At 35.8% G+C, this 18,421-nt stretch overlaps 1 protein-coding gene across 2 annotated transcripts in view; it reads right to left on the reverse strand.

The window, feature by feature from the left end:
- wdr62 (WD repeat domain 62) overlaps window positions 1–18,421 on the reverse strand; it is a 48,107-nt gene that overhangs the window by 15,543 nt on the left and 14,143 nt on the right. Inside the window, exons 9-20 of one of the 2 annotated variants that reach the window (XM_067364321.1) lie at window positions 15,703–15,892; window positions 15,467–15,616; window positions 13,250–13,413; window positions 13,080–13,171; window positions 12,200–12,325; window positions 12,034–12,104; window positions 10,068–10,189; window positions 9,823–9,898; window positions 9,621–9,732; window positions 8,764–8,827; window positions 3,659–3,781; window positions 301–410 (exon numbers count right to left, since the gene is read on the reverse strand). In XM_067364321.1, coding sequence (XP_067220422.1) covers window positions 301–410; window positions 3,659–3,781; window positions 8,764–8,827; window positions 9,621–9,732; window positions 9,823–9,898; window positions 10,068–10,189; window positions 12,034–12,104; window positions 12,200–12,325; window positions 13,080–13,171; window positions 13,250–13,413; window positions 15,467–15,616; window positions 15,703–15,892 — 1,400 coding nt within the window. Of the gene's footprint in view, window positions 1–300; window positions 441–3,658; window positions 3,782–8,763; window positions 8,828–9,620; window positions 9,733–9,822; window positions 9,899–10,067; window positions 10,190–12,033; window positions 12,105–12,199; window positions 12,326–13,079; window positions 13,172–13,249; window positions 13,414–15,466; window positions 15,617–15,702; window positions 15,893–18,421 lie in introns of both variants that reach the window. The other variant, XM_067364320.1, reaches the window with a different exon arrangement.

Here is an 18,421-nt window from a genome sequence, read left to right on the forward strand (position 1 = left end):
AGAATTACATACATTTTGCTTGTGCACTTGATGTTGGGCTCAATGATTTCCACCATGTGCAAAACACAAATCGTTTTTTTTTTTCCTTTTACAGGAATTTACAGTATAACGCAGAATGTTGCGAAGATTGGACATGTTTGAACAAATAAAGTAGATCAGTCTAATTCCTAAAATTAAAATTTTATCATTAAAAATAAATCAGAATTTGGGGAAGAAATAAAACTGATTTCATAGGGCCCTAACTTGATGTGATTGAGAGGCCCAACACCACCAGAGAAGAGCCAAAATCAATCAACGCACCATCGGTGGAGTCTAGTCTGTCTGGAGTTCTGCAGTCCTCTAAACCATCTTCTGGATTCTCCTCTGGCATCAAGCCGTCCTCCTCTTCCTCCTCCATGTGAGGCAGTGCACTACAGGGCACAGCGATGTAAGTCTCTCTCCTGAGCAACAGGAATTTAAATCAGATAGTCATTCACATTTCTGACAAGATATCAGTTTTTAAAACTAATGTCCAAATTGTTGTAAACATACATTTGTCTTTCACAGTAATTTAATGAAATCATGGCCTTTTGAAGACTAATAAATCACAGAGTGCTGTAGGCATGACGTATGTTTGTAGGCCAAAACACAGAAACGAGTTTTAGCACTTCCAGTTCTATCATCCTTAAGTCGATGGGTTTTTGGTTAAAGGCCTGAAATGAGGTCAAGCTCAAGATATTTTTACGTTTTATTCTATGACAAAATACATCTGTAATACCTCCTTGTGATTTTTTTTTTAACTTGTCTTGAAAAAGGCAGTTACCAACAAGTGGCTAAATGTGTCTACAGAGGTCGTCAGGGACATTAAATGTCACCACGCCAAACAGGTAAACTCAAACTCACAAGCACCTTTTACAGCCTCATTGCATTTATAATCACACTCTTGCAAATTAATTTTAACTCAAACTTATGTAAAATGTTTTTAAATAAGGACTGAAAAAGCTGTCAGAAGTTTAATGGTAGTGGCGTTGAAGTAATGCGTCCATGATGTAGTTATTTTATAGCATAAGTTCAGCTTTTTACTTCTGGCGATTGTGTTTAGGGTTATTATATTTAGGCAAAATTAATTCAAAATTTGTTCATTTGTGAAGATTATCATGATGAAAATAAATTAAAATGGAAAATGTGTCATTTCAACTAAAGCTGCACAATTAATCATTAAAAGATCACACTCTTGATGTGAACACCCACATGATTTCATTCCTAAATGACAGCGATTTGTCCGTCTCCATTAAAGCTTTCACAAAATCACACCGGATCAGTCAGATCTGCGCTGGCGCTGCTGCTGATCCAGAGAGAACAGTTGTCATGTGTAGGTATGAAACAGCTTCTTTTCAACCATTATTTGTGCGTTACAAATATTCGTATTATGTCAGAAGTACTGGGATACAAGTTTATAGTCCAGGTACAAACACTGATGTCTACAGTAGTGATCAAAATAGAGCAAATTCCCATTTTGAAAGTAACTTGGTGCTTAAACTAGCGATTACATCGTTACACCACCAGGTGGCGACAAGTCACTTAAAGGGTTAGTTCACCCAAAAATGAAAATTCTGTCCCGTAAGACCTTCGTTAATCCTCAGAACACAAATTAAGATATTTTTGTTGAAATCTGATGACTCAGTGAGGCCTTCACAGCAATGACATTTCCTCTCTCAAGATCCATTAATGTACTAAAAACATATTTAAATCAGTTCATATGAGTACAGTGGTTCAATATTAATAAGCGATGATAATATTTGTGCGCCAAAAACACAAAAATAACGACTTTTTAACAATATCTAGTGATGGCCAATTTCAAAACACTGCTTCAGAGCTTTACGAATCAAATCAGCAGTTTGGATTGCCAAAGTCACGCGATTTCAGCAGTTTGGCGGTTTTACACGCAATCCAAATCATGATTCGACTCAGATAAATATCGCTCTGAAGCAGTGTTTTGAAATCGGCCATCACTAGATATTGTTAAAAAGTAGTTATTTTTGGGTTTTTTGGCGCACAAAAAATATTCTTGTTGCTTTATAATATTGATCCACTGTACTCACATGAACTGATTTAAATAGGTTTTTAGTACCTTTATGGATCTTGAGAGAGGAAATGTCATTGCTGGCTATGCAGGCCTCACTGAGCCATCGGATTTCAACTAAAATATCTTAATTTGTGTTCCGAAGATGAACGAAGGTGTTACGGGTGTGGAACGACATGAGGGTGAGTAATAAATTACATTGTTTTCATTTTTGGGTGAACTAACCCTTTAACTTTATTTGTCATTGACTCATTCAAGAGATTAATTCAAAAATGTTGATTCATCCAGTAGTAATAATAATAACAAAAAAAGATTTATGAATGAGTCATTGAACATATAACATTGAAAATAACTCAAATTAATTAAACACTTTTAAATAGATTGCAGCAATTAACATTTTGTCATAACCTCCAATAAATTTTGTTTAGTTATCAGTTCAGAATCATGGGAGAATCACGATCACCATTTTAAAACAAATTGTGATTCTAAATTTATCCAGAATATCCAGCTATGAAGCATTCTATTAAGCTGTATCGTGATTCCCGTTTTTCCGTGCCTACATTTATGACCTCTTAAAATAATTAAGTCCCCCTTGTAGTCAATAATTGTATTCCTTAAAATTAATTTTTACCAAAAATAGTAATTTGTACTAATTTTTTACCAAAAGTGAACTATTCAGTCTTGTCTACAAGCTGATGTATCAGAATGGTAATGTGTTTTATGTATCGCTCTCTACAATGTCGGACACAACAGTAATTAATATGATTAGCCTTTCTTGACTACATTATCAAACAGCTAATAACGTGCTGCTAATGTTACATAAACCATGTTCCCGTTCGCCATCTCAGAGTCAGACAGCTGTCTTCTAATAATCAGTATCCTTACAAAAGCTTTGAATAACTCTGAACATCAGTGGAGAAAGACATACATCATACACCTGCCATATTGCTAAATCTACCTGATTTTTCATATCAACAGAAAAATATACCAGGATAATCTGGCTTCTCGAGACCCACCACTTGGCAGCAACGTAATGATATGTTAAAGCCCACCTGCCACCAGTGATTTCAAACCGCATTTTAAGGAGAAAATATTCAGAGCAATGCTGTTGACTGATGAATTTGCACATGGTTTATCTTAAAGAATATAAAAAAAAAAAAAACCACACAGACATATAAACAACATTAAAAACTTGATTGTCACCACAGGGGGACTTTAAGACTTTTGTTATAGCATTTAAGACATTTCACAGCTAAAACACCATGGGCAAAAAGGTCACAGATGTGAAATGTGCATGGGAGTGTGTCGCCCTCAAACGATTATGTAGATTCCTCTTAAACCGACTGGATTTTGTGCATGAAATTCACCAAAAGTAAATGTGAGAGCACCTTAACCTCAACAGGCTTCTGTTCATGCTGCCCACTTCTAGTGGTACATTTGCAAAATATTTTCATGTGCTCCTGGAAGCTGTTTCGCTATATAAATATACATAAATCATACACTCATCAACTCAACCTGGGTCTACGCAAACATCTCTAGTGTGAACGTGACATAAGATCATCAGGTTTGCAGGTTGCATGGGTTAAATGACACTACCTGATGGCTTCTTGTTTGCTGGGGGCCCGTTGAACCCTCAGGCCTGCTTGCCGCTTCCTCTCTGCCAACCTCTTCCTCATGGAGTTGGTCATCTGAGAGTCCAGCCGCCACACAAACACACAGCTGGACACACACACACACACACACACACACACACACACACACACACACACACACACACACACACACACACACACACATACATTAGACTATTAGATCTAAATCAGTATGTTTTTAACACACACTGACGTAAGGCTGAGCAGAGAATAATTTTAAGAACGAATTTGAAAGATTGCTATTATGCGAGTATAGAATACCAAAATGTCACTAAAGTATTTACTACCCTGCTGTACTTCTGGGTTAGCCTATATTTTTATTAGTTCATCTAATTTAATTTAGCTGTTTGATGAACTCTATTCATATGACTTTCAGCATGTGTGGCTCAATTTACTTGTAATCTAAACAACAACAACTCCCATGTAATATCTGATGTTTATAAACCCAACCAAACCCAGGGTCACTTCAGAGTTTTAAAATCAAATTTGAGACCTTAAGACCTTCACAAATAATCCCAACAATCTCAAAATAAGTATTACCCCTCAGATTCTTTTACGTAATTAAACAGGCACACATTTAACTGCAAAAATGTACTATAATGCATTAATAAATCCATACATTCAAACCAGAGGTCAACCAATATTTTGTGATAATGCATTTAAAAAAAAAAAAAAACAATAAAGAGATTATAAAGGGATTATAAAATTGTAGTATATTAGTAAAATCTATAGACAGAATATAATGTTCATAGTCTTTCCTTTCATGAGGCGACCCAGTGAAAAGCCACAGGAGTAGGGCTGTGAGTTGGCATGACAACCGCGCTACCGCGGTCGTAGTGTGTCACCGGCGGTAGTGTGACGTCATATATAATATATATTTATGCATCTCGGAGATCACGTTAACTGAAAATTTTCCGTCTTTGATGGAATTTGTTTAGCAGTGACGGAAAAAAAAAAAAAAAAATCAGCAGCCCGTCCGTCATTTTGACAGATTATGTAGTTTGTATGCAAGATTGTTGTAATTCCCACCCCTGTCCAGTAGGTGGTGAGTGCGCTCTAGTGTGGCAGCAGAGCGCGAGTTCAGTCTCCACATTTAAAATAAAATGAAAACGATGTGCTTGATTACACACAGACGAGCACCCAGATTAAGTCAATTGTATAATGATAAAGTTACTTATGCATGCTTGGACTACTTAAGTTTTTTTCTTGCTTACTATAAGTTTATGGTCAACGAAAGGCTTTTCTGAGGTATAATGTTAGGTGACATTGTTGGCAACACTGACTGAACTGACGTGATACAGATTTCGGTAAGTTACTGTATATTTCAACATTTTTTTTTTATTTTCATTCATGTTTATTTCGTACTGTATAGTAGTAAAGAGGAAAGGATGATCGCATTCACTCACAATCCGTGACAAGAGTTCAAGATGAAAACTGAAAGTGACGCAGCTTGTCTTTGATCAACTTTCTTTTCATAATATAAATAAATTAAAGCCTATGCCTATTTGCTTATCCTGCAAGATTGTGAATAAAATGTCTTATTAAAATATATAAATTAAAATGACGGGTAATATTGATTATGATGGATTTTTTTTATGATCTTGTCCATCAAAATGACGGCGAATCACAAGTCTAACGCTATGTGTGTGACCTGATCCTGCAAAATGAGTCACAGTGACCCAAATTTTATATTTTATATATATATATGGTTTTCAAATTGAATTGAAATTGAATTGAAACCCAATTTAAATTTATTTTACAGCTTAATTTGACCAAAGACGTTTTTTTATATATATATTTATTTATATTATATATATATATATAAATGCTAAACCAGGCTGAAGCTCAAATTATTTGAAAGTATTTATTTGAATTAACACTTTAAGACCTGAAGGCTTTTTTAGGAAGGTTTTTTTTTTTTTTTTTTCCCTGAGCGAAAACACAAGTAAAGACTCATAATTTCAAAACTGTAGCAAGGAGAGTCAAAAGATATCATTTGATAGAAAACATTTAAAATTTTAACAAAATATAAGTTACATTACATTTGGACATTTTCTTGCTGAGAAACAGCTGATAAAAGACATATATATATATATATATATATATATATATATATATATATATATATATATATATATATATATATATATTATATACATATATACACTTTAAAAATAATTTCTTTTTTTTTTTATTTGGCATGGAATAACTCAGGAACACAATAAGATCGCTAAAAAAATTTTTTTTTTGGTGATGCTCTCCTGTATGTGAGCTGCATCTGGTTCAAATTTCGTGGTGATATTATAAAGAATAGTTTGAAAAATTGTTGTTCATTTTTTCCGCAGCCAGGTGGCGCCAACGGGCGGTAAACTCCGGTTTAGAGGTGCTTCACAGCACTCGTTAGGAGTTTTTCAAAATGGTTAGATGCATTTAAAAGATGAGATTCTAAGCTTTAAAATGATATCTATTTTGTGTTATTCCACGTTGGAAAACGAACATGGATGGGTCCGGGAACATTGGATACACACTGCATCCCGGAGAGATGAGAGACATGTTTTAAGCCAAGAATGTTAAATCATTTCGTGAGTAATATCTTGTGATCAACGCAATATATTATATTGATTTTGGATCCATTTTAATCTTGAGAATCTGCTTTAAATATTGATGTGCCATTTATATGATCTGTGCATTTTTCATGAAGTTATGAGCACGTGAAATATACATACTTGTATTCAGTTAGCGGCTGTGCCATTTCATTAGGGTGAAAACAACGCAACAGAAGCATGTTGGAGGCTTGATATGAAAGCTTAAAGTCTCTGGTTTTGTATGCAAAAAGAATTTTTGTGCTACGTATATGGATTCAATTTTTATTGGCTTTTAAAGAGAGACACGCAAATGGGAGTTTTATTTTATAAGGCGCGCTAGTCTGACAGGAGGATGGCTGGACCGATCGCGTGCCTGTCAGTCGAAACGAGGCTTCCCATTAGGGCTGCACAATATATATATGGCATGCTTTTGTCACGCGCATTTCGTCAGTAAAGCCGGTTCCCTGATTACCGCTAAATCACCATCACCTGCTTTCAAATGGAGCGGCATTTAATAGACAGAGCCCTAGTTCACGGACAAGCTATGCAATATCAAGTTCATATCGCAGATGAATCGCCTTCGTTAATGAACGCAATATTGCGTAGCTTGTCAGTAAACTACGGCTCTGTCTATTAAATGCCGCTCCATTTGAAAGCAGGTGATGGCGATTTAGCGATATATCGTGCAGCCCTACTTCCCATTGTTAAAAATCAGCGTTTATGTCAGTGCGTTTACATTTCTAAGCTGTTTTATAATATATTTAAAACAAACCCTGCCCCCCCCCTTCAGACCCCACCACAGCAACACCGGCGGTTGTTGGTGATTTACCTCCGCGGTAGTAAAAATTTGCCGTCACAGCCCTACACAGGAGTGTGTTGAATTAAATGCCAGATATAGTATACTGTGTCAAAAAATACCAATAATAGCCAAAAAAACCCCCCAAAAAACCCACTCTTTTATGCAGTACTTTTAATTATAAGAAAAGTCAGAAATACAATAGGACTCTTATTTTGAAATGTCTGGTTTACTACTACTAGCTGCTCATTCAAAAAGATGAGAAAATACAAATTCGAACATTAACGGCATTAAAATATAAAAACATAGTAATCACTGTCATGAGTCTTAAAAAGAAGATCATAACCAATTGCTTAGTACAAATGCATGGTATTTATTGACCGCAAACTGCCACGAAACAGCAGCCTCCAGAACACATAGCAATGCCACATTTTGACGTACGGTGCTCAATTTAATTAAATCATCGCCTTTTGAAGTTTAAAGGTGCCATCGAATGGAAAATTGAATTTACCTTGGCATAGTTGAATAACAAGAGTTCAGTACATGGAAATGACATACAGAGAGTCTCAAACTCCATTGTTTCTTCCTTCTTATATAAATCTCATTTGTTTAAAAGACCTCAGAAGAACAGGCAAATCTCAACATAACACTGACTGTTACGTAACAGTCGGGATCATTAATATGTACGCCCCCAATATTTGCAAATGCCAGCCCATGTTCAAGGCATTAGACAAGGGCAGCCAGTATTAACGTCTGGATCTGTGCACAGCTGAATCATCAGACTAGGTAAGCAAGCAAGAACAATAGCGAAAAATGGCAGATGGAGCGATAATAACTGACATGATCCATGATAACATGATATTTTTTGTGATATTTGTAAAAAGTCTTTCTAAAAGCTTTGTTAACATGTTGCTAATGTACTGTTAAATGTGGTTAAAGTTACCATCGTTTCTTACTGTATTCACAGAGACAAGAGCCGCCGCTATTTTCATTTTTAAACACTTGCAGTCTGTATAATTCATAAACAACTTCATTCTTTATAAATCTCTCCAACAGTGTAGCATTAGCCGTTAGCCACGGAGCATATAGCCTCAAACTCATTCTGAATCAAATGTAAACATCCAAATAAATACTATACTCACATGATCCGACGCATACATGCAGCATGAATGACGAACACTTTGTAAAGATCCATTTGAGGGTTATATTAGCTGTGTGAACTTTGTTTATGCACTGTTTTATAGTCGAGAGCTCACGAGGGCAGGGAGCGTGAGATTTAAAGGGGCCGCAGCCTGAATCAGTGCATAGTTAATGATGCACCAAAATAGGCAGTTAAAAAATTAATAAAAAAAAAAAAATAAATCTATGGGGTATTTTGACTGAAACTTCAGAGACACATTCAGGGGACACGTTAGACTTATATTACATCTTGTGAAAGAACGTTCTGGGCACCTTTAATAATCATTAACTATGATTATTCCTGTTTTTCCACACCCAAATTTAAAAACTCTTAAAATAATTAAGACTTTTGTTATAACATTTAGGATATCTGAGACATGCGGTTTAATATCTAAAGGTGAATGTATGCCCATTTTCTTTATTACTGTATGAAACATTTTCTTGGAAAATCAATAATAAAAAAGTTAAATACACATTTAAAAGACTTACCTGTCACCAGATACAGTGATCAGATGCCTGCAGTCCTGGCTGAACTTCATACCTGTAACAATTTCTGTAAGAGAATAAAAGTCCACAATAAGTCACACACACAAAAAAAATAAATATAGTTATAATAGATGAAGTGCTGTGCAGGCTATTAAGACAATATAGGCCGATTAGATTTTCTCTCTCTTTCTCTTTTCACTGTTCCCACGTCTCAGACCTCACATTCATAATATATTACCCTTTATAGACAGTTTTTAAAGTAAAGAGTAAAGGAAGCACAGTACTGTACTTACTGAGACAACCAGAGAGAATCATTGAAGCTACAAGAGGATCTGCATACTGTAAGTGTTTTGCTGTCGTTTCTAGTTGATTTTAGTGCTGTATAGTTGCTTTACTGCTTGTTTACTGAGGTCACGTGGCAAATCGCGTTTGGTCTCGTTTGCTCTGAGTCAGTAAGGCGTGGTCAAAGGCAGCTTAGTATATAAACAGTTATTTAGCATTCATTAGAGAGAATCATTGAAGCTACAAGAGGATCTGCATACTGTAAGTGTTTTGCTGTCGTTTCTAGTTGACTTTCCTGAGGTAAATGTAATGTTACGCGAGATATTTTTCTCAAGCTGTTTTATTGATGTTTTTCCGGGGTTCAAACACCGGTTGAGAGATTAGACCTAAACATATCTATGCATCTTCAGTGCCTTTTCCTGTTGTAACAGTTAGTAAACACACAGTGTTGCATTAACACACACCACCTTCTGGATCAGCGTGCGGATTGCCTGTGACTGACTGTATTCATCGTCTGACTTTATGCACTGAACCATGACTGTTCGAATTAAATCACTGATTAAGAAAAATAAACGTACCCGAATGTCCAAATAAGGTGGCCACACATTCGCCTGACTCATAGTCAAAGATGCAGATATTTTTGTCCGAACAACTGGTGGCTAGAAACATCCCAGAGGGATCCAACTGGACCTGAGAGCAGAAAAACAATATCATTGCCAAAAATGAAGGATTTTGACTGCAGGCATCATTTACTCTGCTGGTCAGTTTCACCACACATACCTTGAGCAGTGTCCCATCATCATTCAGGGAGCCCTTGAAACACTTTTTCATCTTGCCACTCCTCACATTGTACACTCTGAAAATGCAAAAGAGCCTTTAAGCAGCATTCATGTCTACAACTTTATGAAGATTTGATAAATGTATTGTTGTACCGAGCGCAAAACAAAAACAGATGATCTCATCTGATCCTGTCAAATCAGAAGTTTACAGTACAAGCAGTAGTAACATCTCACACAAAGCCCTACCTAATGTTGCGGTCCTGACACGCAATGGCCGTGTGTGTGCGTGTGGCGTCCAGGTCCATGTCATACAGTGTGGTCTTCTCCACTATGTGATGTGATCGTGAGAAGATCAAGCCCTCCGACGTCTTTAAGAAGAGACACACAACAGTTAGAAAGTACATTTAAAAAAAATGACATTAAAGTGGATTAATCAAAAGCAAAGTTCATGCATGTTCATTCTTTAGATTAACCCTTTGCCACACGATGTCCACAGGTCTTTTAACCATTCACAGTGTGATGTTACATCCTTACCTAGGGCTCTATGAAATCAGTTTTATTACCAAATTCCATTTTTCTGGATTAATTAATTTTTTTTTCCTGTTTACAATTTTTTTTTAGATGATTCAATTTGTTTTTGTTTTTTGTTTTTTTTATTAGACAAAAAGCATGTCTTAACTAATTGAAATCATGAAACGTATACAATTTAACATCAATTTATTAAAAAAATTAGCAAAAATTAAATTTTTAGGGCCCTATGATGCATTTTATTTTCTTACATTCTGTATTTTTCATTTTTATTTTCATGGATTTCATTTTAATGGTTTAATTAAATTTTAAAAATCAAAAAGAACATCTAACCAATTGAAGTCATAAAACATTAACAATTTATTAATTTTTACAATAAGCCAAAAGAAATGTTTTAATTTTTCAAAAAAAATCTGCGTTGTCCATTTTAATTTTCTGGTTTTATAACTTTAAACAATTAAATTATTTTAATTAGTCATTTGATAACCACAGTTTTTTATGATGCATTTGTTTTATGTAATTTTAACAATTCCTTTTATTTTTTATAAGTGCTGCAAAACAGAAGTTCATTGTTAAAATTAAAACAAAGAAAAACTAAATTTGAGTAAAACTGCTTAATTATATATAAAAAACAAATATGCAACCAAATATATAAAATATAAAAATGAATATAGAATAAACAAAGCATTTTTCTACAACAAATACAATTTTAGGGAGAGAAACGTTACATGTTTACATTTAATTATTCTTTATACATTATCCTACCATATGCTTATTTAGATTAAATTATATATTATAAAATCTAAAAAAATCTAAATATACATATTAATTTAAATCATTAAGCTTTTTTCCCCCTTTCCCTTTTTGATTTGATTGATGTATCAGAGGGTTAACATTATAATTAATAATAATAAAAAAAAAATAATTTGAAATGTGGAGCTTATGGCATCTCCAAAAGAAAGATAATGTTTTGAATTATCTGCTCCAGGGCTGCCTATTTGTCCGAGGGAAACCTCTATGCTGTTTATGTAGTAGATCTAATAAAATTCCTCTATAACAATAGGAGCTTTCACACCAGAGGAACCTTTTCACAGTTACTAGAGCTAATGGTGGAAGTACCCTATTTTTGGCGTGTTCACACCGCAGGAACTGGGAACAATTTTAGTTATAAAAAACCTTTTGGGGAACTAAATTAGCTCCTACTTCAGAGTAGGGTCTAAATCAGCACAATAGGAACTACCAGTGACGCACGTGTAAGTTGATTCATTGGCCAATGCATGCAAAACACTGGCTTTAAAAAGCTGTGTAAAAAAAAGTTTATAGCTAATTATATCCACAAACATAGATAGATGGACTGATGCCGAAGTCCAGGCACTTCTCAACCCATTGTTTAACAGTTCTATCTAATAACATAAAATAGGACCGTTAAATAGATCATAAACTAAATCGTTCACAGTGCTGTCAAAATTAAAGTCCTGCACAACAACAACAAGAGTGGCATGACGTAAGTGGTGGCTTATTTCAACTGGCGATGCAAATGCAACCAGGAAAATTGTCCTAGAGGAACATTAAGTTCTCTGGGGATTGCCATGTCGGCTAGTTCCCATTACTACCCGGTGCAAAAGTCCTTATTATAGGAGAAACACAGAAAACAATATTTGAAAGGTAACCACTTCATCCTCACCTTCTCAGCAGATCGAAAATAGATGCTCTTGTCAGCTCCACAGCTGACCATACACAACTCTGAACTCAGATCTACAAAAACACACGCATATTATGCATTAAAGACAAGATATGTCCGAACAATCGAAAGATTAAGTGGAAAACAAATCTCTTAACTGTTAACTGACCTGTGAATTTGATGGCAGTGATGGAGGCCGAATGATCGTAAACAGTCTGCACTAGGTTGCATTTGTTCTCCATGTCAAAGATGTGAATGAGCCGATCACGACTTGCAGTAGCCAACAGATGCAAACCTGACAGGAAAAACACACTCATCTACACTGGGGATAACAACAATTTGTAGTTTTCACAGCTCAACTCATCATGCCTAACACTAATACACATTTCTCCTCAAACTTAGAGTAACTTCACTGATTTTCAACCCACTTTGTATTGTTACAATGTCAGTAGTATATGTAAAAGAACAATGTTTACTCATTCTGGGCCGAGAAGTAAAAAAAAAAAAAAAAAAACTTTTATCATACTTTTTAAGCACCATTATGGTACGTGATGGCGTTTTGCTTCAGGTGGAACTGACAGAACGGGAGTTTTTCCCTCCGTTTGGCGTTCAAACGCAGTGTTCATGGTCATTTGAAAAGCGGAATACAAACACAGAGGTTTTTCAGAAGTATATCCGGGGCTTTAGCCACTGCCAACAACACACTGGATCCTTCGCTGGAAACCGGAAGTAACTCACTCATGCTAAACATTTACTCTCTGAATTCTTGCACCTGGGAGCAACACAAGTTGACACCATAACTGAAAGTTTGCTAAGAAGTATTTCCTACTAAAGCAAGGCGGTATCTGACTCTGGTAAGCGTATCCATATCAGACTGGTGGGAGTGGCCTTGGATGGCAACATGCCCAGTGTATTATGGGTGTTTTCCTTCCCATTTAGCAAAAGGGAAGACAGCAGCCTTTTTCCTCCGTTTTCTCTAATCAGGTCAACTTTCTACTGCATAAGCAGCCAAGTACAAATATGTATTTGAAACAGAAAGGCTCACTTACCGGTCTCACTAGGAGAGAAGGCTAGACACAAGACCTCCGAATCATGAGCCTCGATTTTCTGCAGCTCGTCCATAAACTGCAAGCCGAAGATCCTGAAGAAGACGCCGTTGATTCAGCATACAGGTTCATTTATGATTTAGTTCTCTGCACAGACTCTTCATTCTCCTCACCTCAGGTTTCCACTGCGGTCTCCGGCAGCCAAATGCTGGCCATCTGGGCTGATTCCCAGCACCCTGATCCCAGATTTACCATCCTGGCTTCCTCCCTCAACTTTCTCAGCCTCAGCTTTGAGGTACTGCGTGTCATCGTCCACATATACTATCCTTACGATGTCCTGAAACACGTTCACATACACCAAATCGGTCAACACAAGAAGAATTGGCAAATGATTCGGTCATCAATTACTCACCCTCATGTCGTTCCAAAGTTCCCGTAAGACTTTTATTCATCTTCGAAACAAATTTAGATATTTTTAACCCTTAAATGCATGACTGTTTCGCCAATCATTCTTACATATTCGGGTCTTTATCGACCCGGATCCATGTCTAACGCAGGATCTCTACCTGTCGCAACACTCTAATATCAGAGGAGTTTTATATTATACAATTACAGAAGAATAAAATAAATCATATTTTGTTACCTTTTGGAGCTTGGAACGGCTCCGTTTGAGCAGATGTTTTATGCCATCATCACGGTCCTCGTCAGAGCTCATTTCACAGTAAATTCCGCAAATAATGGACTAGTTTTATGTTTGAGGTCATGAATATGAGCCCATTCGCGATCTCAAATGTATTCTCAAAACTATATAATTTTCAAAATCTTTAAAATCAATATTTTGATCGCTAACAGTTTCACCAGATCCATCAGTGACAGTTACAGTCATATTTGATTGCGTTCAGTACTCGCTCCATTTGAGCCATTTCATGGTTTTCATATTTCATTTTTTGGTCTGAATGAGTCGTCACTTCAGCATTGTGTATCAGACATTGCCACCTTGTGGAATAAAGGTGAATTGCACTTATTCTGTCATCTAAGATTTAATTATTGTTGTGCAGAAAAAATAAATCTACACTCATACACACCTCGGGTCCTTAGCGACCCTATACAATTTTTTACAAAAAATTAATACAAAAATAGGCACTCTTATAATTTTATGATTTTTTTCTTGTTATATTCTTTATAATGAATTGATTGAGGAATACCAAGAAGGTTGATGTCTAACTTTAAAAAATGAACGAGGAGGAGGGTAGTGAATGACGTCCCGGGTCACTAAAGACCCGAGGTATGCATTTAAGGGTTAATGAAACCTAAGAGATATGCGTTCCTCCATATGAATCAAGGGGATTAATCCAAGTCCTCTGAAGAGACATCATCACTTTATATGATGAACAGTGTTCATTTAGGCTTTTATTCATATCCACCTTTTTTTCTGAATGCGGAAGTCTCGCCCGACTCATAGCGGAATTATCCTTTACATTTCCAGTCTCGAGTGTTTCTAGTCAAATTAGCTAATTTTTCGAGCTGGTAATGTAATGTTAAATTATGATTTTTTTACGCATATGGCGTTATAGTGCCATCACTTTACAGTGTCGCAATGACCATCTTTTGTCTGTGCCACACCAGTCATAGTTTGTAGTGCCTACATGACACGAAGCTGCCTGAAATCATGCTTTAGGGGTTTACATCTAGTTGTATTACTTTCGACAAGAATATCAACTTAAATTGCATCAAAGGCAGATAAGTCAAAGAATATAGTTCTTACATAGTTGTTAGTTTTGTCTAGATGTTATGTACTAGACAATATGTACTAAGGCTGCCACTGAGTCTTCTGTACTACAACCTTGTTTATATGTCATTTCACTAGATAAGACCCTTATTCCTCGTCTGGGATCATGTAGAGCTCTTTGAAGCTGCACTGAAACTGTAATCTGATCCTTCAACCCGTTAAACCCCAGTGAAGTCCACTACATGGAGAAAAATCCTGGAATGTTTTTCTCAAAAACCTTCATTTCTTTTCCACTGAAGAAAGACAGACATAAACATCTTGGATGACATGAGGGTGAGTAAATTGTCAGGAAATTTTCAATTCTGAAGGGAACTAATCTTTTAATAAACTCCAAGTATTCTAATTCAAGTATAATCATTAAACATTCTAGTACAAAGATATTTGTGAAACAAATTTCCATGACTTCTCCAAAGTTAAAATTCCTTAAAACTCCATGACTTTTACAGGTTTTTCAAGACTGTACAAACCCCAAATAAATAAATAAATAAATATATATAAATAAAAAAGCAAAATATGTGTTCTCTGTTGTTCAGACAAAGTATGAAAATCTTTTCGAATGCTGTCATGTCCTGGCCCAATGCAGTCTAGCAGTAGTCCATACCTGGCTGTAAAGGTTGTGGCGAAGGCCGAGCCCTGAGCCGTGACTCTGCGGGGACTCACTTTTCCACAGGCGGATGGTGTTATCAGATGAACATGTGAGGAAAGAGCCGGGCGACAGACATCCTGATGAATCTCCAAGGTCAGGGTAGGTCTGCAGAGAATATTAACGCATTAATAAATTGGCCTTTTGTATAGTTCATCTGATAATCTCAATATGAACTGATGTCACTAACGCACCTCCACACTCCACACACATCCGCTGTGGTACAGAGCTGAATAGACCTTCCCAACATTTCGAATGTCCCGCACGTCCCACACGTACACACTGTGGTCATTATACACACACGTCAAGTGCCTGGTCACAGGGTCAAAGGTTAAAGCCAGGGTATCTGGATACTGCGCTTCTGGGTTTGCACCGAATAAATGCCTATAAAAAGAGAAGTATGCAAATAAAAAAAAATAAAAAAAAGTTTGATAGTTAACATTTGATTTTAACATGATGTTTATTAAAAAAAATTAAAAAATAATATATTAATTCTAGTTAAAGTTTTAGTAAATTTGTTATTTGATTTTTTCAAATAAATAGGTCTAAAGGTTTTTTATTATTAAGATTTCGTTTTGGTTATTTTAGCACTAGCTGAAATAAAATAAGTTTATATTAAAGCTACATGTCTGAATTCTAAGTGTCATATTTTCTGGAATACAAGTCATGTTTTTTATCATCTGAAACATGTGACATATTCCAAAGTTAAAGTACGCCAAACATTTTTGCACTTGTGAAAGTTTTTTTTTTTTTTTTGGATATGACTCGTGAAGTACAAAGAATAAAGTTTTAGTAATAATGGCAGAGAATATGGAAACGCTTGGATTCAAGCAGAATGAGAGGTACGCGAGATCATAAATCTGGATTAAGATATATGCTGGCTTTGCATGCTGCTCACCTTACAATAAACTCAATTACAGAAATCATTAATCATCTTTGTTTATTGGTAAATGAAGGTAAAGAGATTCAATTTTTAATCTTACCTCACATTTAACATTAACAGTTTGTGCAAGTAATTTCCCACATGCCAGCTATTCAGTTGAGCTTTAAATTAGTTTGATAATAAAATAAAATAAAAGAAAATAATAATTTAAATAATGTCACTATAAATAAGTTTGTGTTTTATATTAATATTTTTAAATTCTTGTTCTGAATACCATTAAATTTGAAAGCCTTTTTTGTGGAGTGAGGGAAACGAATACATGTTTATGGTGTTTATAATGTCTGTAAATGTTTCATTTTAATTACCAGTATTTTACATCATTTAAGACCGTACAACAATACAATGTGACTAGTGTTTTTCCCTCTCAGAAAAGCAAATTTTACCTGGTGTCACTTACATTCAGGTGCAACTGTTTCCCCCATAAAATATGGTGTACCATATTGTGTATCTACAGGGGTTGGAAAGTGAAACTGAAACACCTGGTTTTAGGCGTTTATTTATTAGTATGGTGTAGGGCCTCTTTTTGCAACCAAACAGCATCAGTTCATCTTGGGAATGACAGACAAGTCCTTCACAGTGGCCACATGGTTTCGGAGCCAATCCTCTTCCAGAACAGTGGCCGGGTCACTATAGCCTCGTTTCCACTGAAATTGGCCGGAACAAATTGTCCCTGGAACTTTTTCCCCCCAGACCGGTTACCGTCCGCGTTTCCATTGCAGTCTAAAGTACTGTGAAGATTAATCCAGTGACATAAGACTGCACGCGACTTTCCAGTTCCCGCTGGATTTCGTCTTCCGCATATAAGCCATAGACTGCATTTAAAAAAGATGGACAACACACCTTCAACTCTCTCCCATTGTAGTAAGTGAAGCTGACAGTGTGCCAATATGGCGCTAACATCTCAAGTCTGCGCAGTAGTGAGTGTGAAGTAGAGCTGCGATATCAAAGTCCTGCCCACACTCGCCCACACACGCAGAATTGGTTAATGCAGTCCATTGGTGCTTTAGTGACTAATTCGCTCTAGGGGTGTGCACAAATAGTCGAATATTCGATCTGTAATTAATATTCGAAAAATAAAAATATTCAAATTTTACTATGTTGCTTTGCTGGCCATAAATGCAGTGAATCCATTATAAATCCCGAGCACTAAAACTCGCAGTTATAACTAAATGCACCGGGTGGCGCTGTGGAGCGTGTTTTATTTGATTGACAATGTTGTCGTCTGCCTCGCAAAGTTTGGAATTACTTGGATGCAAATGATCTTACACAATGGAATTACTTTTGATCAAATGAATTAATGAAACTGAGTTATCATAATATCACCACCACATTGAGAAAGCACATGAAATCTAAACACCAGAGAGGAAAGACAGCTGTCCATCACTGCATTCACGATAGGTAAGCGATTATACCCGAGTGAGCCAAGATGATAACTTATCTGATAGCAAAATGATTGAGACACATGCTTCCTTTAAGTTTCATAGAGGGAGATATATTTACGAACAGAAAACAAAGTGCTGCTGTTAGAAACTTAGCTTAGCACACCATTATGTTTTATCATTATCTTTGTGTCTCTAACGTCTGTCAGCGCAGCTCGTTTTCTCACCTGAGCATGTGGATATTGTTTTTCTCAACATGAACATGTGAAAAAATATAAACACGATAATCATATACTGTATTATGTACCTTACGTTTTGTACGATAACGGGCGCTGTCTGCTTTATTAGTCTTTTTCCCCATTCACGCTGCTTGATATTTAATGTTTTTTTTCTTAATGTTTTCTGTTTACACATATGGTTTAATTCTTTGAACTAAAAGAAAACCTTAAGATATAATTTAAGCTTGTGTTTAATCGTAAGCTTGTTCAGAAATGGTTACAAAATCTTGATGAAATGTAAAAAAAAAAAAAAAAAAAATTTAAATAAATATTTGAATATTCATTTTTTATGAGCCCAAATATTCGAATACAA

Source organism: Chanodichthys erythropterus, chromosome 17 (genome assembly GCF_024489055.1).
Source record: "Chanodichthys erythropterus isolate Z2021 chromosome 17, ASM2448905v1, whole genome shotgun sequence".
NCBI classification, from domain to species: Eukaryota; Metazoa; Chordata; class Actinopteri; order Cypriniformes; family Xenocyprididae; genus Chanodichthys; species Chanodichthys erythropterus.